This window comes from Heterodontus francisci, chromosome 11 (genome assembly GCF_036365525.1).
Source record: "Heterodontus francisci isolate sHetFra1 chromosome 11, sHetFra1.hap1, whole genome shotgun sequence".
NCBI classification, from domain to species: Eukaryota; Metazoa; Chordata; class Chondrichthyes; order Heterodontiformes; family Heterodontidae; genus Heterodontus; species Heterodontus francisci.
Window position 1 is genome coordinate 32,799,524 of NC_090381.1, and position 24,013 is coordinate 32,823,536.

Genomic DNA, 24,013 nt, shown 5'->3' on the forward strand with positions numbered 1-24,013 from the left:
CATAATCTCTTTTCCCTTTCTTTATCAGTTTCTTGGTCCTCCTTTGTGGATTCTAAATTGTGCCCAATCCTTGGGTTTACCACTTTTACTGGCGACCTTATAAGTCACCTTCTTTGATCTAATGCAATCTTTAACTTCTTTTGTTAGCCACGGTTAATTCACCTTTCCTGTTGGGTTTTTGTGTTTTAAAAGAATATTCCTCTAAGGGGGGGAAGGCGATGTCGATTCAAGGAGAGTGATACAAGGAAGTGATCAAAGATGGCCTTATCTGTGATTGACACCATAGGAGTAGCAAGGCCACTTTTTCTCAATGCATGCGTTACCTTGTCTTTAAAAAAAAACTCTGAGCTTATTCGATGTATTTTCTTCTCATTTAGTTTAGGGGAAATTCAAACTGTCTTAAATCTTTTCCTGGCAACTAATAAACTTCAAGCTATACAGTGGGATATCTGAGAAAATTCCTCTGGTCACTATGGGTGATACAGTACAATACTCCTGGTGTACCTAGAGTTGGTATGTTACAGTCTTGCTTATTTGTAATACAGAAATGTAAAGTGCTTTGAAACATGAATATTACATTTTATACTGAAAGACTGCAGTTGTTACAAATACACTGCAACTCAGGAAAGAACAGACAAGTATTTTGAATGCATTTTTATTTCAAACTAATTGCGGCAAATAGCTAATAAAACCACAACCAGATTATTCAACTGCTTCCTCACTTCTGCCAGAATGATCACTGTGTGTCTTAAGTACACCATAGCAGCCTGAGATGTCTAAGGATTAATTGGAGAAATATTAACCAGGCCTTCTGAAGAGTTAGTCACACATTTGATACGAACATTGTTTCAGAGGTAGAGACAGACTGGAATCTGATGGGGTTATGATAATTTATGTGTTGAATAATGGATGTCTGGGAGAAAGTTAGAGGCTGGAATCTAATCAATGGATTTGTCTGGTTTATATATAGAATAACAGATACCTGGGAGTGAGTTACAGGCTGGAATCTGATTGAGGGGGTCAGATGTTTTTATGGAGAACAGCAAATGTAGAACTCGATCAAATGGCATTATAACCTGTGGGAATGATGATAATTCCTGTACCTCTATATTTGTTTAGTCTCTTACATGCACATTTCCAATTTTTAGAATATATATACCATAGAATTTATGGGAGTGGTTTTACTCCATTTTGAATCATTTACTTTCTCTGTGGTGGGTTTTATGGCTGACAGTAACCTCTGCACTCTGCCATTGACACTAGCCATCATTTACTCTGAAGGAATCACGATTGCCACATAATCTATGCAAATTTATCAAGTGATAATTCACAGTTAATTACCATAACATAGTAAGTTTGTATCATCCTCAATCCAAGTTAATGACCCAATTTTAAAAGATTTAATTAATCTTTGTGTGCAACACTTTCCCATAAATTTATCCTTTTCATAGCATCTGAACACATCTGTGAAACTGAAATCAAGTCAGAGCCAAAAGAGCTTCATGAAATACTTTCTTCCCACGATCTACTGGCCCCACATTCTGAAGAGGAGAAAGAAACATTCCTGACTCCTTCCTGGGTCACATGAAGAAATCGGAAGCCCTATCTCACTAAGCAGTTAAACAGTTCTCGGCCATATTTAATTGAGCTACAAATGAACAAGTGAACTCTACATGATAGACAGGCTGTGGCAGCTGTCATTCGTCATCTTCCCCATCCGCTGGTGAAAGCTCTGCGACATCCTCAATAGCAATGTCATCTTCCTCTGGATTTCTGAAGATAAAATCACCAGAGTTTCCAATTAGAAAAGTCACGTTCACAACTTCCTTCCCTACAACTACTAACTGAGATGTACAGCACACTCCAACTAAACAACGAATTCCAACTCATGCAGATTAAATCACCACTACAGAAGACTAAATCAAAATCAGTGAAGGGTACACTCCACCAAAAAACCTCGGCCGTTGCTTTCAGCTTCAGAGATGTGAAATTTCTTCCTGCCCACCGAAGGTTTCTATTACAATCAGCCGCCCCTGCTGTTTTCAGTGAGTGAGCACCTGCTGGGAAATGTTGCCCTGCTCCCTGATCCCTATGGATGGAACTCGAATCCGGGACTACAACCCTCAGAAAGCACTGCGTGCTGCATGACGATTGGCTATGGCCCGGTGATGCGACGCTTGAGGTTAATGAGCGGAGAGGGTCACGACAGAGATGGTAGTCACGATCAGCAGATTAAAGTGAAGGCGGGCCCGAGGCTTGAGACCTAGGCCCAGCGAGAGACGACCAGAGAGAGGGGAAGAGCCAGAGGGAGAGCCAGGTGTGAGAGCGAGCCGGGGGTGGGGTGGGGGAGAGCCAGAGAGAGAGCCGGGGGTGGAGGTGGAGCCAGAGAGAGAGCCAGGGATGGGGTGGGGGGAGAGAGAGCCGGGAGTGGGGTGGTGGGGGAGAGAGAGCTAGGGGTGGAGGGGAAGGAGGAACAGAGAGCCGGGGGAGGAACAGAGAGCCAGACATTCACAGAAAGATGGAGAGACTGACAGACAGACAGGCAGACACAGAGAGACAGAAAGAGAGGGGGGGAGAGAGAGAGAGAGAGAGCGATCACGATCACTCCTGACAGACACTTATCTGGAATACTCTATGTCTCTGCATCGAGTGTGCGGGCAGGCATTGACGACTGAATCAGTGTTCAACATAGTAAATTAGTCTTTTCATTTAAAGCTTGTTCACAAAAGTGCACATTTTTGATTGTTTTGATTAATAGTAAAATACATTTCTAATGCTTTTATCCTTCTGAAATTTGCTCACCGTCTCCCTGTATAGAACAAAATTTGTAATGCGGCCCCTCAAGCAAAAGGGTTGGACACCCCTGGTATAAAAGGATGAAGAGCCAAGGCAGGTGGATGGAGTTAAGATACAGATCAGCCATGATCTTACTGAATGGTGGAACAGGCTCAAGGGGCTGAATGGCCTCCTCCTGTTCTTGTGTGAACAGGATTTCCATTGATTTTCCATCGAAATTAAGGCAATCGGGATAATCTGTAAAGTAATTCCCAGCATACATTCCTAACAAAGAATTAACCCAAATCAATGAAGAGTTACTCACAACCAACAAACAGTTAATCTCAATTAATATTAAAATTAAACATTTTTCCATGAAAAGTTAAAATCTTCAAATTATATCTAATACGGACATATTCTTAATACATTGGTATGAAATTCTTATGTAAGCTATTTTAATGGAGGTGTAGTAAATCTATCCAACTAAAGCAAATCTAAACGAGAAGCTAAATCACAACAAATAAATAATTCCCATTATTGATGGTTGAACCCCGTTAAATGAAAACCCACTGAAGACTAATTCAATCAAGACTAAACCCCTCTCACTGTTGATTAAATCCCATTCTATAGAGACTGAATCCCCAATGAAGCCTATATCCAAATGAAAATTAAATCCCATTCAATGAAAAGCAAATTTTAGCCAATAAAGGTTAATAATTCTTGGCCATTAAAGACTAAATTCAATTCTTTGAAGATTAAACCACATAGAACGAGCACCTAATCACACTGGTTACAGACCAAAAGCCATTCAGTAAAAACTAGTTTCCACTAATTGATGACTAACTCCTCCTGATTGAAGACTAGATCCTATTTAATGAAGACTAATCCCGTCAGACAAATTAACTTTTCCACCCAGTGTTGCATTGTCAGAAACTGTAATCACACCAGTTTATTTTACATTCTAGGATGACAGATATCCAGCACATTGTAAAAGAATTGATTACACAATACAAGAGGAAGCTAATTTCTAAGGGACTCTACAGCGTTTCACACACAGCCCACCCATACAATACCAGGGCCAAAAAAAAGCTTATTTAAATCCGTTTTTTATAGAACCGCTTAGGGGTTTTTCCATCTAACCAGAAGAAAGGGGAAGGATTTTTTTTAAAGAGGTTCTTACTTGTTAGTTTCTATCAATGGAATCCCATAGTGAGAGAACCAGCGAGATGGGTAAAGAGAAAAAGGGAAACACAGGAATTAGTGTGAGTCAAATAATAGTGCAGTACACACATATACACAGAGACAGAGACACACAGACAGAGACTCAGGGACTGACACATATACAGAGACACATATGCAGGGACACACACCACTCACACATACAGAGAAACACAGGGACATACATAGACAGACACACACAAAGGCACACACATGCACATACAGAGACACAGACGGAACCACAGGGACATAGGGATACACACAGAGACACAAGGACACCAGCACATACAGACACACACATACAGTGACACAGAGACACACACAAAGAAAGATAAACAAATAAAGACACATATACACACATAGAGATACATATATACAAATATAGACCAAGACATATACACACTCCAGCCAGTTGGTTGTCCTAAACTGGTGAGAATCGGCAGCTAGCTGGCAGGAGGGAGCAGAATGTCAGGCAATGGGGAACCATTGGCCAGGACTGAAGAAAAGGTTCCCGTTATACAGGTAAGTGGTAGGGATGTTGGGGGGAGGCCGTCTGGAGGTTCTCGCAATCTGGAAAGTGGGAGCCCAGGGCACAGGAGTCCTAAACTTTCCTTGTGGGATAGGGTGAAATATTCTGGTTCTTCATGGTGCCACAAGGAAATTTTAAAAAACGGTATCTCTTTGGGCCAGTTCTGGCCTCAGATCCTCATCCCATCTCTTCACTTGACGGGAAAGTCACAATGGCTTCCCCGCCAGTTAAAATATGGGGCCCAATGGCATTATCAGACCTCAATCTGCACATTTAAAGAAAGACCCTGGTGGTTTTAGGTGGGTGTCTTCAGTGCCTGTTCAGAAGAGCAGGTGAAAACTGAAGACATCTGGATGTCTCCTGGACAATTTTAAGTACCTGCTTGCCAGGTTCCTACCAAGTAGTCCTTACCAACTTCAGAGTGATTTCTGGTGGGCTTTTTCTGTGCCCTCTTTCCTGAAGATAGTGACGACAGCAGGGACCTGGTTCCACAGATGCTGAGTGCCATCTGGTATCTTGCTCAATTTCTTACAGCTGAGTCTAACCAGTAAATTCTGCCATGCTAGTTGTATGTGGTTTGCATTACAACTGAGCCTGATCCTGTTCTGAACACAGCCTGGACAGTGATTGGGACTTTGAGCCCTTGCTGATATATTTCTCCATCCCTAATCCAGGGACACTGAGATGAATTGCAGTCTGCCCAAGACCATCCCATCTACGATCAGCAAGCTCTAAAAACACCTTCCTATTCTGTGTGGGGGGATGCGGGTTTACCAAAAAAGCCGGTGGTGGGATTTACGCCAGGACCTTCCTAAGACTGGAGGGTCGGCAGAGGTCCCAGGACCAACGTGAAGAAAGAAGGTAGCTGCACATGAGCGTCTCATCCTTTCCTCCCACCAACACCGTCTTCAGGTTTCAGGGGCTTCAGACTGCTGCTCTTCAGTATTAGGCAGAAGGCTCTCAGGCCTTCACTTGCACTTCCTGTTTCGGCCCTTATTCCCAGTACAAGGCCTTGCCACATGGCCAGCTCTGGATCAGGAAGATACCTAGGCCATCTTAGCAAACTAGAGACATGGTCTGTCAGATGATTCTTATTTACAGTTGTCTTATTTACATTAATGTATAATTTACAGTTGATACCCACCAGGATTGGGGTGCATGAGCAGGAAGGGTATTTCCACAGTGGCATTGCTGCAGAAGGAAAAAGTATCAGCAAATGAGGCTTTAAAACATCACTGAATACAAACACTAGTTATTGCAGTGGGGTTACACACTTTGGATCAAATCGAACCAGTAGATTGGAGTGCAAATTTCCTCTATCTACTAAACGAATTCACAAATTTGCATTTATATAGAGCCTTTAATGATCTGCTAAAGATTTTCACAACCAATGATGTATTTTTGAAGATAGTCACTGTTATAATGTAGGGAAAAGCTGCAGCCAAATTACATACAACAACATCCCACAAACAGCAATGAGATAAATGACCAGATAACCTGTTTTTAATGATGTTGGGTGAGAGGAAACTGTTGGCCAGGACACCAAATCAACTCCCCTGCTCTTCTCCAAATAGCGCTGTGGGATTTTTTTTTTTCCAATTGAATGTTTAACAGCTTATCTGGAAGATGGATCCTCTGACAGTGTAGCACTCCTTCACTACTGCACTGGAGTGTCAGCCTAGATTATGTGCTCAAGAGGGTAATTTTCATCTTCACTGCCTGGGCAGTAATTTGGCAAAGCTGAATGCCCACCTGTTGTAGAACCAAATTGTAGGATTAAAATCAGGCAGGTTCTACAAAGGGTGGGTGATCCATTCCACCAGATAACCACCCAGGTGGTTAAAGCATAAATTACATCAAGTCTCTGGAAAGGGGTTTGAACTCTCAATTTTCTGTCTCAGAGGAAAGAGTACTACCACTGGTTTATATGGCTTAATTACCCACTGTACTCGCCAACTAGGGAGCTTCATGATAACGTCATATGGTGAAGGGGTACTGAATATTGGCACCGCAACACAAGACACTGCAACATGATAAGCAATGCCACTGTTCTAGTGACACTCAGCATAGAAAGTGCTTTGACTTGACCATGCCATCTGAAAGTAATGGAGGTAAAGGAGATGCAGTGAGTAAAAAATATAGGATACATTGCGTATGTACATTGTGTGTGTTGTCCTCAGCCATGTGTTCCGAGCTCTCATGCCTCTCTAAATACTTCTTGTGCTATTATCCTGTATCTTTTGCAACTGTCATGCACATGGGATGACAGTTGATAACTCCAGTTGAAGAGCTTGCACTTGCTCAGAAAAATGGGCTAACTGAGCTGTAACATCTATAATTCCATGTCTACATGGTGAGTACTAAAATAAGTCACTCAAAAAAACTCAGAAGCATTTACTGGAACAGTCAGGATATCAAATATTTAGGAAGTTTAAGTTTCTTATTGCTTAACTGCATTTGCTTTGCGTCACAGTAAAACATTTCTACTAAATAAGAGCTTTAATTATGACTATAGATAAATTCATGTAACATTACTTCACCTGGTTGTTAGGTCACCCAACATGCTGCAAGAAGGGAACAACAGCAAAATTAATATTGTGCACAAGTGTCTAATATATTTGAATTCATTTCAGACAGTTCATTCTTAGTTACATCACACAGGGTGAAGAACGTGGGTAACAGATTGGCTTGGGGTACAGCGGAGGGTGAATAGTGTCAAGAGGGTCCAGGGAGTGTTTTGATGAAAGCAGCATTTGAGAGACATATGAGGCAGAGCAGTGTGGCATTTACTAAATAGAAGAGCCAAATGCATCTCAATAGACTCCCTTGGTCCTGGACACTCCTCTATTCCTATGTAACTATCTATAGGTCGGGGAAATTAACGAAATTTATGTTAAGACAAAACATTAAATTAAAGGTTTGACTTCATTATTCCACTAAAGTACTTCTGAAATGTAGTTAGTCTGGGAAATAATGACAGACAATTTGCACACAAGGTCCCACATACAGCAATGAGATAATGACCATATATATAATCTATTTTTAGTGATGTTGGTTGAGGACATTGGCTAAATATTGGCTAGGACACCACATGCACTCCCCTGTTCTTTAAATGGTGCCATGGGATCTTTTACATCCACCTGAGAGTAGGCAGTGCCTCAGGTTAATGTCTCATCCTGCACTGAAGTGTCAGCCTAGATTACGTGCTCAAGTTTCTGAAATGGGATTTGATCCCAGGCTGAGTCAGAGGCCAGAGGTATTACCACTGAACCAAGTGTGATACCTTAGGAAGCAGTAACTACAGCTTAACTAAATTCGCATTGAGACTCTAATGTTTTGTCCGGAATGGGTTCAGACACTTCCTGTGTGGGTGGGTTCAGACACTTCTGATATCGCTCTGTGATATGAACTTAACAAACACAACTGCCTACCAATCAAAATAAAAGCCTGATCATGGGATCAGATACAGTTGTAAATAATAAGGATCAATCTTTATTTTTGAGTATAAATTGTCCTGGGAATTTAGTGCTAATTTAAAGAAGTATTTGTACACATCACTCACCCAGAAATCAACAAGCTGGCTTTCACTGTATAGGACACCAACATCCCCTGAACTTCGCAGTCAGTTCCTTGCTTTACACTGAAACAGAGAAAGGACAAGTTACACTGGGTGTTCCACTGTATAACGCCGAGGCACTCCATCAATTCCAGGTCTTCAAACATATGGGATCTCCTCATCTCCCTGAATCTTCTCTTCCTGCTACAGTCTTCTCAAACCAAAGCTTCAGAGCATCCAAACACTATTCCATCATTTATGTGATCTTCTCTTCTAATCTTCACTGGGTGCCATATACTATGAACCTTGCCCCTTCACCTGGTGTCCCTCAAAAACAAATATTGAACGCAAATAAATCAAAAATATTAGTTGGATATCTTCCATAATAAACACCAATTTAAATATCTTTTTAATTTTTTATTGTCAGTCTTCAGAAATTCTTTGGTGGTGAATCAAGACCATTGCCAGTGCCATTTGGCTTGAACCCAACGTGCTGTCGTTGTGCTAGTAGGAAGGTCATACCCTGTGCCATTTGCTCATGACCTAGGATATTAAATCTGCACACATTACAAATCACGTTTGGCTCACCTAATGAGAACTCAAATGAGTTTTCTCATCCTACTCAATAGTTTGTTCACAAGAATGAAAATGCAGAGGGAGAGGAATGGATATGCAGTGGCTTTTGTACTGGCCTTTTACCTCTAGGGCTTGGATTCAAATCTAGCCCAGAGAGGACACAAATAGTGTTAAATTGGCAGAGGGATCATGATGTGTAATTAACCTGCATCCATTGACTGCAATGCAGGCAGCACATCAAATTTGTGCTGCCTGCTGATTCTCATGATTGCTGCATGCAGCCATCACTCCCCACGCTGTTTATTGGCTGCACCCATCAGCAGAGGGCCCAATATGTTAAGTTTCTAGCACTATTCAAAATAAGACTGTACCTCTTAAAGGAGAGGTGCATTGTGTTTGCTCATGGTGCTGAGATCACTCTGATTATTGTGCTGTGGAAGAATCAAGAATAGCAGCTGACATGGGGGAGAGCATACACCAAGATTTTAGATTAAGGTTATCCAACCTTCTTGTGTGGGTGAGGCCACATTACAATTTTTGTCTTACATAGGGGGCCGGTGAGACAATTTCGGAAAGATAAAGGGATTAAAAATGTATTTTACTATTAATCAAAACAACAAATATACATTTTTGTGAAGAAGCTTTAAATGAGATGACTAATTTATTGACTTACTTTCTCTTCACTATGTTGGACACTAACTTAGTGAGATACCTAGCATTTTTTTGCTTGCACAAGTTGTCAACGTTTGCCCGCACACTTCTTGTAGCGATGTGGAGTATTCCAGATCGACCTCCATCTGTCAGGAGTGATTTTGATCTCTCACTCTGTCTCTCTCTCTCTCCCTGTGTTCCCCCCTCTCTGTGTTGTTCCCCACCACCCCCCCCAAAGTTGTCCTCAGTCTGTGTCCCCCCTCTCTCTGTGTCCACCCCTTTGAGCCCCCTTCTCTCTCTCTGGCGGATAAGGAACAGCCCCGGGTACAGTTTATATCCGAGGGCTGGATTGAAACCTTTGGCGGGCCATATGTTAGACAACCCTGTTTTACATGCTGCACTAGAGGACTTGGTGGAAGAGATGGAACAGAAGAGAGATAGCCTGTCCCCTCGGGGGCAGGGGGTGGGGGGGGGGGGGGGCGGGGGTAGTGCGGGCAGAGGCCCTCCAAAACATGCTCAGAATGCAATGCAGTGACAAGAGATAGCAGAGGAGGTTAATGTCAGGATTGCAGCCCCAAGGACCTGGAGGCAGTGCAAGAAGTAGTTTAATGACCTCATATCAGTTGTCAAAATCAGTGAGTTCATCTTCAAATGCTATATCCCTGCACCACTAGCCTCAACCACTGCTCAATTCACCACATCCCTATCACTCACCTACCAGCTATCTCTATCAGTTAGGTCTCAAACCTGCTTTACCTCACCCTCACACACTTAGCACTGCTGCAAGCCTCACACCCACATATCACAGCTCACACCCACTGGCAGTTATTCAACCATCACAGCAACATCAACCAAACATATTGCAGGGCACTCGCTGACACTCTCTCTCAGTCAGGAGAATGTGGCACACAACAGGAGGCAGCAGGAATTAACAGGAGGGGGAAAAGGAGTGCCTGCATGTTTTAACCCCCATGGAGGAGACAGTGCTGGGCAATACGAGATGGAGCATTGCTGAGGCCATGGCTGTGGATATCTGTATACTTCATCCTTCTCTCCTCCCACTTCTCCCTCATCCCTCAATCTCTTCTGACTCAGAAGCTGCAGATGGTGTAAATATGCAGTTCTTTTTTTCTCCTCTCCCTAAAACCAATCCTTGTCCCTTTTTCATTTCAGATACTCAAGAACTGGAACCCACTGAGGCAGTGGAGGAAGAGCAAGAAGCCAGTGAAGCTGAAGGGACACCATCACTCAATTTCACCATTGCAGTCACCAGCTCAGACACTGACACTGCATGTATTTTAGATGATTAGGTAGAGGAGGGATCTGCACATGGGGAGACACCAGGCACAAATGCACTGGAGCCAAAGCTGGGAGAAAGGATAGCACAGGTGCCAGTTTGCCAGAGGGCGAGATCACACACGAGTTCTGCTGCAGAAGACTCAGATGAGGATTTGGATTGGCCAGGCTACAGAAGAAGGTTGATGGATGTATATACCCAAATGCTTGGTACACTGGGAAGCCTGCCGGAAAGACTGTGTTCAGTGTCAAGGAACATGGACACCTACTTGGTGCAGGGCTTTGTGCAGAGCTTGGAGCCCATCCTTTCCAACATGGAATGGATGGTCACCTGCATCAACACACCTGTGGAGTTAACAGTGATACAATGTGTGATGACTGATGTCTCAGCTTCCACAAGAAGCATCCCCCAATGTCTGGATGTCTCTCTCGGGATGACAGCATTCGTGCTCCCACCCCTGCCGCTCCACCAGAGCCCTTTCTGTTGCTTGTCAGCTAGCCAGCCCAGACTGCTGCCACCCAGGCCAAGATGGTGAAATCTGAAGCTGACCCATCTAGGCCCAGAGCTGCTTGAGCTCCCTCCCTCACATTTACCCCACATCCATCTTCTTTCCTCCCCCAGTCCATATCCCTCGCCCCTCAGACCTTCTCTCTAACCCATCTCCCTTCCTCCCGCTGCCCTGTCCATCCCACCCTCCCTCCCAAACTCCATCGCCCTCCATCCCCCAATTCAAACCCAACTCCTTTACATGGTGGAAGAAGCCAGGTTAGTGTCCTCCTGTTTGATTCTGCCATCAATAGCGATGCCATGCTTGTTGCGGTTGTTGGCCAATAATGGCAAGAGCACGTAGGTCTTGGAGAAACTGGAACCTGAGACAATCTGGTCACTGAGTAAAAACAAAATGTTCATATTTACAAACACGATACTAATCAATGATAACCAAATATCCTGCACCTTACAACACATTCAGCCAATACCTTTCTGAATACCACCCGCCAAAGTGTGAGGGAGCTGACCAGCCTGAAATATATTGATAAGGTTCATTGCTTCTGAATCTTGAGAGGTTTGTCGGACATACTCCAGTCACTAGTGTTATTCCACCACAGGATATAAGAGAATTGTGTCCCTTAATTAACCACTTTCTATTCAGTCCATAACTGGATGGGTGGGACTTTGGATGATTGACAGCACATTGGAGAGAAAAATTCCCACTGTGCGTGATTTCCTCATTCTGTCCAGCACTTGACACCTCAAACTGTCTTTGGTACCTGAGAATCACCAAAAAGAGATATCCAGTTGAAAACCAGACTTTTGGTCACCCTAATGTGGCCAGGCCTGGTATCTTACAGTGCACTGTAGGTGAATGGTGAAGCTCTGTGCTCTTCTGGTAGGGAATGTGACACATGGATCTTGGGTTTGACCCCTAAATGTAGGATGCACTGTATCCCCTCAAAGGAACACAATCTTATCCATCTCACTCGTCAGATTGTACAGGGCTGATAGGGATAAAATGGGACTTTAATATGTGATCTTAGATAATACAATCAGTGGGCTGTTCAGCTGTGGGGGGCATTACTGCTAAGCCAAAACTTGATGCCCATATACCTCCCACTAGTAGCGGTCACGGAGGGTGATCAGGGGTTAGACCCCCAGCTAATTTTTATCCTCCCCAGCCCACTGGGGCCTTAAGGCTGACTGGTCCAACCTGGCTGTTGCCTGAACACAAATGATACTGTGGGGTAGAATTTCCACATGGGTTCTCCTGATCTCCTGTTGTTACTTCAACAGAAATCCCAGAGAAACAGAGTAATTGGACATTTGCATTGCTGCTTTGGGGTTTCTGCCAATCTCCCACCAAACTTACAGTGGGAGATTGGAGCAAAGGAACAGGAGTACATCAGTCGGCCCTCGAGACAGTTCCACTATTCAACTAGATCATGGCTGATCTTACACCTCAACCCCATTTACCCACCTTTGTTTCATTACCCTTACCTAACAAAAATCTATCGATCTCAGTCTTGAAAATTTCATTTGACCCCAGTCTTTTTGGGGGGGGGGGGGGGGGGGGGGTGCTGGTGGAGACCGTTCCAGATTTCGAATACTCTTCATGTGAAAAAGTGATTCCTGATTTCACTCCTAAATGGCCTGGCTCTAATTTTAGGTTTATGCCCCTTGTTCTTGATTCCATGACCAGAAGAAATAGTTTCAAGGGAATACAAACCAAGTTTGAACAATCTGTCCTCATTTAACCCTTTAAGCCCAGTACACAGTGGCGCAGTGGTTAGCACCGCAGCCTCACAGCTCCAGGGACCCGGGTTCGATTCTGGGTACTGCCTGTGCGGAGTTTGCAAGTTCTCCCTGTGTCTGCGTGGGTTTCCTCCGGGTGCTCCGGTTTCCTCCCACATGCCAAAAGACTTGCAGGTTGATAGGTAAATTGGCCATTATAAATTGCCCCTAGTATAGGTAGGTGGTAGGGAAATATATAGGGACAGGTGGGGATGTGATAGGAATATGGGATTAGTGTAGGATTAGTATAAATGGGTGGTTGATGGTCGGCACAGACTCGGTGGGCCGAAGGGCCTGTTTCAGTGCTGTATCTCTAAACTAAACTAAACTAAACTAAACCATTCTGGTGTATCTGTGCGGTAGCACCTCCACTATCTCATCCATATCTTTCCTGAAGTTCAGAGCACAAAATTGAACACAACTGACATGATGGGGCCTGACAGAGACTCTCTGCAACTGAAACATCAGATTTTCACTTTTGTAATCCAGCTCCCTTAAGATAAAGGTCAATATTCCATTAGCTTTCTTGACTACATTTTGACCTGTGCACTAGTGTTTAATGATCAGGGCACATGAACACCCAAATCCCTTTGTTCTTCCATAACGTTAGTTTCTCCCCATTAAGAAAATATTCTTATTTGTTTTTCTTCCCCACATTGAACGTCACCTGCCACAGTTTTGCCTTCTCACTTTTATTTTATTCTTTCATAGGATGTGAGGACATAAGGAGGCTACAAAGGGATATAGATAGGTTAAGTGAGTGGGCAAAGATCTAGCAAATGGAGTATAATGTGGGAAAGTGTGAAATTGTCCACTTTGGGAGGAAAAATAAAAAAGCATGTTATCTAAATGGGAGAGATTGCAGAGCTCTGAGATGCAGAGGGATCTGGGTGTCCTAGTGCATGAATCGCAGAAGGTTAGTATGCAGGTACAGCAAGTAATTATGAAAGCAATTAGAATGTTATCGATTATCGTGAGGGGAATTGAATAGAAAAGTAGGGAGATTATGCTTCAGCTATACAGGGCATTGGTGAGACCACATTTGTAGTACTGTATACAGTACTAGTCTCCTTATTTAAGTAAGGATGTAAATGCATTGGAGAAGGTTTACTAGACTAATGGAATGGGTGGGCTGGCTTATGAGGAAAGATTGGACAGGCTCGGCTTGTATCTGCTGGAATTTAGAAGAGTAATAGGTGACTTGATTGAAACATATAAGATCCTGTGGGGTCTTGACAGGGTGGATGTGGAAAAGATGTCTCCCCTTGTGCAAGAATCTTGAACTGGGGGGGTCACTGTTTAAAAATAAGGGGTTGCCCATTTAAGACAGAGATTAGAAGAAATTTTTTCTCTCAGAGGGTTGAGTGTCTTTGGAATTCTCTTCCTCAAAAGGCAGTGGAAGCAGAGACTTTAAATATTTTTAAGGTAGAGGTAGATAGATTCTTGATAAGCAAGGGGGTGGAAGGTTATCGGGGGTAGGTGGAAATGTGGAGTAATCAGTTAAGCCATGAACTTATTGAATGGTGAAGCAGGCTCAAGGGGTCGCGTGACCTACTCCTGCTCCTAATTCGTATGTTCATTTTAACTTGCAGGTGGTGATGTTCCCAGGTGTCTGCTGCCCTTGTCCTTCTAAGTGGAAGAGGTTGCGTGTTTGAAAGGTACTGTTGAAGGAGGTGTGCTGAGTTGCTGCAGTGCATCTTGTATATAGTATACACTGCTGCCACTGTGCATCGGTGATGGAGGGAGTGAATGTTGAAGGTGGTGGATGCTGATCAAGTGAGCTGCTTTGGCCTGGATGGTGTTCAATTTCTTGAGTTGTTGGAGCTGCATCCATCCAGGCAAGTGGAAAGTATTCCATCACACTCCTGACTTGTGTCTTGTAGATGGTGGACAGTCTTTGGGGAGTCAGGATGTGGGTTACTCATCGCAGAATTCCCAGCCTCTGACCCGCTCCTGTAGTCACAGTATTTATGTTCAGTTTCTGGTCAATGGTAAGCTCAGGATGTTGATAGTGGGGGATTCAGCGATGGTAATGCCATTGACTGTCAAGGTTAGATTCTCTCTTATTGCAGATGGTCATTGCCTAGCACTTGTGTAGCACGAATGTTACTTGTCATTCATCAGCTCAAGCCTGAATGTTGACCAGGTCTTGCTGCATATCGACAGGGACTGCTTCAGTATCCAAGGAGTTGCGAATGGTGCTGAACATCATGCGATCATCATTGAGCATCTCCACTTCTAACCTTATGATGGAAGGAAGGTCATTGAGGAAGCTGCTGAAGATGGTTGGGCCTAGGACACTACCCTGAGGAACTCCATAGTCCATCTATGTCCCTTTATAGTTTCCTACTCAACACAACTTACTGAGTGTCATCTGTAAACTTGGATGTACAACTCTCTATTCCTTCATCCCAAATCCCAAGTCAATATATATGGTGAAAGGTTGAGGCCCCAATACAGTTGGCTAAGGAACGCCACTTGTCATATCCCACCATATGTTCCTTATAGCCTTACTCTCTGTCTACAAACCCAACCAATTACCAACTTGCTCAGCAACTTTTGAATATGAGGTGAGGTCTAACCTCACATATGCCTCTTGCCTTAAGTTTCTGTACTATTTACACATAAATAACGGTGAGTGTCATTAGCAGCAAAATCTGAGCTGTTATTCTAGAAAACTGTCTTGAACACATTCTACAACGAATTGACTTTACTACTTGAGCTGTTCTGCTTATCCCAGCTTATGTGAAAATTAAGATCTCCCATTATAACCACATTACTTTTTTTCTACATGCTTCCCTGAAATTTTTCATTTCCCCACAACATCACTACTATCAGGAGGTCTATAGCCAACTCCAACCAGAGACTAACATCCTTTGTTGTTCTTTAACACTATCTGGAGAGTTTCCGCTGCTTAAGCGCTTTTACTGAATTCCCTTCTTTCTACTACTACAATTGTGTATTTTCTCGATATTGATACTCCCCCTCCTTTCCCAATTTCTCTGTACTTTTCAAAGATCTTACAGCCTGGAATATTTATCTCCTAATCATGTACAACTAATAGCCAATAGTTTTTGTACCGACAACTGCATCATACATTTTGGCTGAATGTGCTTCTAACTCAGCTGTTCATTTTGTATATTACATCCAGTTATGCACAGAATTTAATAGTTATCACTCTGCCTATATGTCCTGCTGGTCTTCTCGTACTTCATGATGTACTGTGGGATTTTTCCCTTCTACCCTCTTAATCAGATTCCCCTCTATCCTATTTATCTTTTTTGTAAGGACGCAGGTGCCTCTCTGGTTTGGATAAAGGCTACCCCATCTGTACATCCTTCTCTGGCCTCAAAAGTGCTCCTTGGGTCCCAGGAATCTAAAACTCTCTCTTCTACACCATCCTTCCGGCCAGATGTTGACAATCCTAATCTTTCTCTCCCTGCCTGGTCCAGCATGTGACACTGGAAGTAATCTAGAGATTAGTACCCTGGAGGTTCCACTCCTTAATCCAGAACTTGATATCTCAGAAATCCGTCTGCAGAACCTCCAACCTACTGCTATCTATATCATTGGTTCCCACAACAACCATGACCTCTGACTGCTCGTCCTCCCATTCAGAGGCTTCTGTATTCGCTTTGTCATGTCACCTGGGAAAGAACACATCATTCAATACTCTGAATCATGTGAGTAGCAACAGCAATAACTTTTATTTATATAGTGTCATTAACATATAAAACATCCCAGGAGTGCTATCAAAGAAAAATTGATACCAATGCACATAAGAGGATATTAGGACTGGTGACCAAAAGCTTGGTCAGAGAAGTAAATTTTAAGGTGCATCTTAAAGATGAGACAAACAAATTGAAAGGCAGAAAGGTTTAGGGAGGGAACTGCAGAGCTTTGGGCCTAAGCAGCTGAAGGCACTGCCACCAATGCTGCAGCAATGAAAATCAGGGATGCACAAGAGGCCAGAATTGAAGGAGTGTAGGGAGGGTTGTAGGACTGGAGGAGATTACAGAGATAAGGTGAACAAAGCCATGGAAGGATTTGAAAACAAGGATGAGAATTTTAAAATTAAGGCATTTCCGAACCAGGAACCAATCTCGGTCAGCGAGCGAGTTAGTACGAGCTTTGGACCAACAGAGTTTTGGATAAGCTCAAGTTTTCAGAGGTTGCAGGGTGGGAGGCCAGCCACGAATGCATTGGAATGCTCGAGTCTGGAGGCATGGATGAGGGCTTCAGCAGCAGTTGGACTAAGGCAGGGGCAGACACAGGAAATGTTATGAGAGATACTTTCTTTCTCCCAATTGCAAAACCCCCACAATCATCACTCACCTATTCTTAACACCAGTTCTGTTATCCATCTGCGTAACCAATTTTGCTTCAATGTCACTCATGGTTACCCTCCTCTGTGTTACCCTTTTGGTCCAAATCACTGGTACCTGTACAGGCATGCCAGTAAAACAAATGCAGCTTCATAGATGATTCCCTTCCTACCCTGACTTGTTACTTCCAGCCAGAGATAGGGAGAACCCCTGCAGAAATATTACACCCTGTTACATCAGGTCCCTGTGATTTTTAACTCCTCAAACTAACCTGGGAATAGGGTGGAGTGTGATCTTTGATCTGCTACTGTAGCCACTCTGTTGCACTCCAGCCATCCTACACTGGCCCCGTTAATTCAAAGAGCTACAACTGATTTGTAGAGCTTTTATCATCTATTGTATTCTCACTATCCTAAAGGCCCCAGTTATTCCTAGAGGTCCAAGTCCACTCTACAAGGCTCCAGCCATACAGAGGGCCCAGGCTACTGTATTCGGCACCAGCCATTCTACAGGCCTCTTATCATCCTGATGATGCTGTAGAGTCTAGGATGTCCCACAGAGCTCAGGCCATTTTACAGGATTCTTAGAATCCCTGGCCATCCAATGAGGCTTTTCTTGAGCTGTCAAAGTGCTTTACTTACTTTGATTCCTCCACAGCAACCTCCTCGACGTATGTATCTTTCGAGTACAGCACCACATTAGTCGCTTGTTCAACTGAGAAGAGAGAAAAGATATTCAGACTTACTGAACACACAGCATTTGTAGTTGGGAAAATGTTTAACATACCGAGTCAAAGGGCCTGATTTGTGTAAGTGAATGGGTTTTGAGTAAGTTAAAATTGGGCCCTTTGGAAAGTTTCAAAATTTGCAGAGGACACCAAATTGGGGGGTATAGTTAATACCCAGTGGCAAAATACAAGAAAACATTAATAATCTTGCAGAATGGGTATATATTTGGCAAATGCACTTCAATATAGTTCAATGTGAGGTGGTACATTTTGGTAGGAAGAATAAGGAGGCCACATATTGCATGGATAATAAGAATCTAAATGGGGTAGGAAAGCAAAGGGATCTGGAGGTACAGATAGACAAGGGGCTAAAAGTAACAACACAGATTAATAAGGCCATTAAAAACAAGGAAGCAAAGCACTTGGGCTCATTTCTAGAGAGATTGAAGTGAAAAGAAAGAAATTATGTTAAATTTATAAAAAAAAAACATTGGTTAGAGCTCACTTGAAGTACTGTGCACAGTTCTGATCTCCATATTTTAGAAAAATATAGAGGCACTGGAAAAGGTGCAAAAACGATTTTCTAGAATTAGAACGACTTGCATTCATATAGCGCCTTTCACAACTTCAGGACATCCTAAAGCAATTTTCAGCCAACTAAGTACTTTTTGAAGTGTACTCACTGTCGTAATGTAGGAAACACGGCAGCCAATTTGTACACAGCAAGCTCCCACAAACAAATGTGATAGTGATCAGATAATTGTTTCTTTAGTGATATTGATTGAGGGATAAAGCTTGGCCAGATGGCGGGAATAACTCTTCTGCTTTTCTTCATAATAGTGCCATGAGATCTTTTACATACACCTGATAGGGCAGACAGGGCCTTGGTTTAATGTCCCAGCTGAAGGGTGGCACCTCCGACAGTGCAGCACTCTGTCAGTCCTGCACTGGGGTGTCAGCTTAGGGTTTTGTGCTCGAGTCCCTGAAGTGGCATTTGAGCCCATTGCCTTCTGAGTCACAGTGCTATGCACTGAACCACGGCTGACATCAAATGATAGGTATAACCTCTCAGTTCTGGTTTCATTCGATCAGGAAAGATTGAACAGGCTGGAGGTCTTCTTTCTAGAAAAGAGAAAACTGAGGGTTGGCTTCATCGAGGTCTTTAAGTTTATTAAAGGGTTCGCTAAAGTAGATGTAGAGAGGCCGTTTCCACTTGTACGGAAGACCAGAACTAGGGAGCATAAATATAAGATAGTCACTAAGAAATCCAATAGGGATTTCCGAGGAGCATCTTCACCCAAGGACTGGTAAGAATGTGGAACTTGCTACCACATGGAGTAGTTGAGGCAAATAGCATCGGTGCATTTAAGGGGAAGCTGGATAAACATATGAAGGAGAAACAATAGAGGAATATGTTGGTGGGTTTATTCAAAGAAGGGTGGGAGGAGGCTTGCCTAGAGCATAAATACCAGCATGGACCTACTGGGCTGAATGGCCTGCTCTGTACTATAAGTACTATGTAGTTCTATGTAAAAGGGGATGCGCGAAAAGGAGGAAGGAATTGGGAATTGCATCCCTATGTTTGAAATGGACTATTTCCCAACTGCCAGGATTCCACAGTGGTTGTATCCAAGCACATGCCCAGAATTAGAAGGTTGTTACAGCCAGGTGAGAAGGGGTCTAGGGTTCCCTCTCAGCCTTTGTCTGGTTTAACCATAACAGGGTTTAATTTGAGAAACACTGTGTTTTTAGCTCCACGCCTCAGTGAATCCTTGTTTACTGCTCCAATTGTAAGGCAAAGAAATCAAACAGGTTTCCTTAGATTTAAACAAGAAAGGTGGAAGTTTATTAATCTTAAACTCTACACCGGTTAATGACTACAAATATGCGACGCAACCACGCAAGCATGCATACGCTATAAACATACACGCAGATAGAGACAGGAAAAGTAGAAAAGAATAAAGGGGAAAAGTTTGAGGCAATATCGGGATTATAATTACAGTCCTTTGAGTTCAATGTGGAGTCTCTGGTTGTCAGTAAGCCCTGCTGTTCATTGGGCCCCAGTTCACACTTCAACTTGTTTCAATGTCGGAGTCTTTTCTCTCTTGAGGTTTACATGTCTTCCGTAGGTCCGGTGGCTTGGGAGAAAATGAGAGAGAGAGACAGCCAAGAGAGCGTCTTGCTTGTTCCAGCTTCAGTTGCAAAACTGCCTTCTGTTCCTTTCTGTATGGCACAATTCAAAGCTCCAAGCTGGCCAGCAGGTTAGTCATGTGACTGACTGGCTTAACCGCTCCTGCGTTTGTGGATTTCAAAGCTTTCGGTGGGCGGTGTAGGGCTGTCTCTTACTGACAAGATGTGGGTTACCATTGCCCAGACCAATCTCTGTTAATTGAATCAGTGAACAATTCCTTTGTCTCTCCAAGCACTGTTTCTTAGTATGCAAATGTTCTTCCAGCCAAGCATCTGGTGATCTTCAAAGAAGTCATCTCTTCACTCCAGCAACAGTTTAAAAATCAATGTTCATATGATGAAATTAATATGCCTCATTCTTGGCAGGTGGGGGTCTGCATGACAAGGTGAATCAATACTGAAGTTACTGCACTGCTACCTGCTTACCCATTCTAGCTTGGCATTTGCTGTCAGCCTCTTCTCCCAAGGATTGCTACATGATACTGTATATCAAAGCACTTGCTAGAGTGGCAGTGTTTACTCAGAGACTCATTAGTTAGTGCTGTTTACTCAGAGAGTAATTAGTGCAGAAATGTTTACTCAGAGACTCACTAGGTTTACTGTTTACTCAGAGAGTCATTAGTTAGCACTGTTTATTCAGAGATTCACTTTTCCAACAATGTTTACTCAAAGATTCACATGTACAGCGCTGTTGGCCCAGAGACTCACTTGTTAGCGCTGTTTACTCAGAGATTCACTAGTCCAGCAACGTTTACACAGAAACTCAATAGTTAGCATTGTTTACCAAGAGACTCACTTGTTAGCGCTGTTTACTCAGAGACACATTAGTTAGCACAGTTTACCCAGACACATCTTAAAGGAATCATTTGGTTTAAATGCTTAAATGTTGCTTGGCTTTTGCACACAATGTCATTTCTTGCTAAATGATGGGTTGGATTTTAAGAGCCTGCCGCTGATTTCGGCAGCGAGTTCAAAAAATGAGGGCCCACACGCACGTGCCACACGATCTCCTGCGAACTTCTCATTGAAATAGCCGGGGTGGCCTGCCCCTCTCAATCACATGGAAGGGGGCGGGCTGTCCGTCACCAGCAACGACATCAGCTGCCTGTGCGCAGGTGCTGATGCCATTTTTAAAGGGCAGCCTGTCCTGCCGGTCAATTTGAATTTTTAAAGTATTATGTCCCAAAATTTTATCAAATAAGTTTCTTTTGCCCCTTTTCCACCTCCGATAACAATTACATTAACTAATTACCCTTCCCCCCCCCAAAACACTTACCTTTTAAATCTGACCTTCACCCCAAGACTGCACAAAGTTTAAAATTCACCCCTTCCCACCATACCCTACACCCTTTACATTTATTTGACCCCGTTTCTCCCCCCCCCCCACACTCCTGCACTGAAAATCTTAACTCCTCCCCCCTCCCCACCAGTGTCACACGGCTTTCCCCGGACGCGGAATTGAAGGCGCGGGAGTGCTGGCCGCCACACCAATGATCGCGGCAGGTCCGGAAGATTGAAGATAAATTGATTTAAATTTATGCATGTCATTAATTTAAATATTTAAATCCAGGTACCATCGCCCAGAGCGGGAGGACCACCCCAGAGCCTCGCCGCCACCGGTAGGATTGGGCCAGGCCTCCCAGCGTCAAGCTCCGTGGTGGGCCTCTGCCGCAACTATCTTTCTGCCCCCCTGCCCCCCACCCGCCACGGAGCCCGATTTCAGGGACTTGGTAAAATCCAGCCCAATATTTCAAAGTTGGAGAAATGTTTAACTTTGGGAGGGTGTTTTGAAAGTCAGTGAGAGTGACTGGTAATCTCAGAGTGCAAGTCCTGTCTTGTATAATCCAGCTGTTTTTTTAATTTGTACTTGGGACATGGGCAACGCTGGATTTACTGCCCACTCATAGTCACTTTGAGAAGGTGGTGATCCTTCTTCTTGGACTTAGCAATTGTTTGTACAATTGAGTGCCCTGATAGGCCATTTTAAGGATGTTAAAATTCAACCCTGTAGTGTGGGACTGGAGTTAAATGTAGGCTGCACCCAATTAGAGTGACAAGTTTTCTTCCCCAGGGAGCCAGCTGTGTTATTATTTGCAATTTGGCAGCTCTCAGTCATTTTCCTGATGCCAGCCCACGAATGACCAGATTTATCAAATTCAATTTTACAACTTGCTGTGGTGGAATTTAAACTCATGACCTCTGGGTTGCTAGTTGATAACCACGACACCACCATACCTGATACTTTGACACTCTTCACGGCCCTGTTAGAATTATTAGTCACTTGAATATTGACGTTGATGGGCTCCCCGTGGTAGTACATCTGAGGAAGGAATATAATCATTAGCGCAAATAGTGCCCTTTGGTTTCAACCTCCTCTTCTGGAAGCACAGACTCTTTCTGGGAACATGGCTCCCAGATGCTGCCTGCCCTCTAGTACCTCATCCAAGTCCCACCCTTCATATCTGAGCCCAGTGAGCGTTTCTAGGCTATTCAACTGTTGGGGCATCCCAGCCAAGCCCAGTCCTATTCTTGCCTGAGCCTCATGCTCACACCTTCCAGCAAGAATCACTGGAAAGTGACTGTGAGCAGGCAATCAAGCTGAATTCTTCCCTCCATAATCCAGTGGTAATCAGGCCAATTAATAGTGCTCCAACCACTCCCCTGTCTGAAATCAGCTAACTCAGTACAAGTCTGAGACCTCTTGTGGCTCAGTTAGATGTTGGCTTCACCAACCAAGCTAGCAAGGCCACATATATACATTGAACTGGTTGTCAGTACCACTTTGTCAAGCCGCCTTTCTTAATGGGACGAGAAGGAAGGGCGTGAGTTATAGTCTAAGTATAATACATGGAAGGAGATAGAATAGGTTAGAGTACTGCTGTGCAGCATGGGACCCAAATTAAAGTTCAACTAAGAAGAATGAGGGGAAGCAGCCTTCTGTATGAGGGACAGACTTCTGGGCTTCCTTCTGCTTTACATCTTGAAGAAAAGGTGAAGGCTGGTCCTTTCTGTCATAATTGTTGCAGACACATTGTCAGGACTTGGGCAGGGGTCGGCAACGTGGCTGTGGTAAAACTTTTGAGGTCTGTGATAATTTTAAATATCTTCCTCCAAGCCTTTAAACTTGTGTTTTAAAATCACGGGGCGTTGACCAATGGGAGTGAGGCAGTGCTGGTGGAGCGCAGGGGAGGTGGGACTCGCTGGGAAGACTGGACCATCAATCACGGGGTGTTGACCAATGGGAGTGGGGCAGTGCTGGTGGAGCGCAGGGTAGGCTGGACTCCCTGGGAAGACTGGACCATCAATCACGGGGTGTCAACCAATGGGAGTGGGGCAGTGCTAGTGGGACAGCACTGGTGGAGCACAGGGGAGGCGGGACTCCCTGGGAAGATTGGACCATCAATCACGGGGTGTTGACCAATGGGAGTGGGGCAATGCTGGTGGAGTGCAGGGGATGTGGGACTCCCTGGGAAGACTGGACCATCAATCAAGTGCTCCCTGCCCGTGTCTGACCTGCGGAATCAGCCCTGGGGAGTGTTGGTGTGAGTGGAACAGGTAGGATCACACACAGGAAAGCAATGATAATTCTGGAAAATGAAGACTTCTTTGAGTCAGACCAAGCTTTTTTTTTTAGGCAGACAATCCACATTCTCAGTTATCCAAACGCCCTGGTTTCTTGCAGAGTGTGGGGCTGGTGCCGAGCAGCAATGTGCTTCCGCTCCTGGTGCATTGGGGGCTGGGGGACAGAGGGGGAGAGTGAGGGGGAGAGAGAGACGGAGAGGTGTGGGAGAGGGGGGTGGGGGGAGGGGGACAGAGGGGAGAGGGAGGCATGCAGGATAGAAAGGTAGGGGTGCAGGGGAGGCAGAGGGAGAGGGGAGAAGGA

The 24,013-nt window shown here is 44.0% G+C and overlaps 1 protein-coding gene across 2 annotated transcripts in view; it reads right to left on the bottom strand.

Annotated features, from left to right (window-relative positions):
- Positions 1-654: 654 nt before the first annotated feature.
- LOC137374834 (S-arrestin-like) overlaps positions 655-24,013 on the bottom strand; it is a 55,106-nt gene continuing 31,747 nt past the window's right edge. For both annotated transcript variants that reach the window (XM_068041377.1, XM_068041378.1), the window contains exons 9-15: positions 22,366-22,450; positions 17,855-17,927; positions 11,351-11,488; positions 8,085-8,162; positions 7,063-7,086; positions 5,667-5,713; positions 655-1,773 (exon numbers count right to left, since the gene is read on the bottom strand). In XM_068041377.1, coding sequence (XP_067897478.1) covers positions 1,670-1,773; positions 5,667-5,713; positions 7,063-7,086; positions 8,085-8,162; positions 11,351-11,488; positions 17,855-17,927; positions 22,366-22,450 — 549 coding nt within the window. In that variant the 3' untranslated portion in view covers positions 655-1,669. The remainder of the gene's footprint in view (positions 1,774-5,666; positions 5,714-7,062; positions 7,087-8,084; positions 8,163-11,350; positions 11,489-17,854; positions 17,928-22,365; positions 22,451-24,013) is intronic.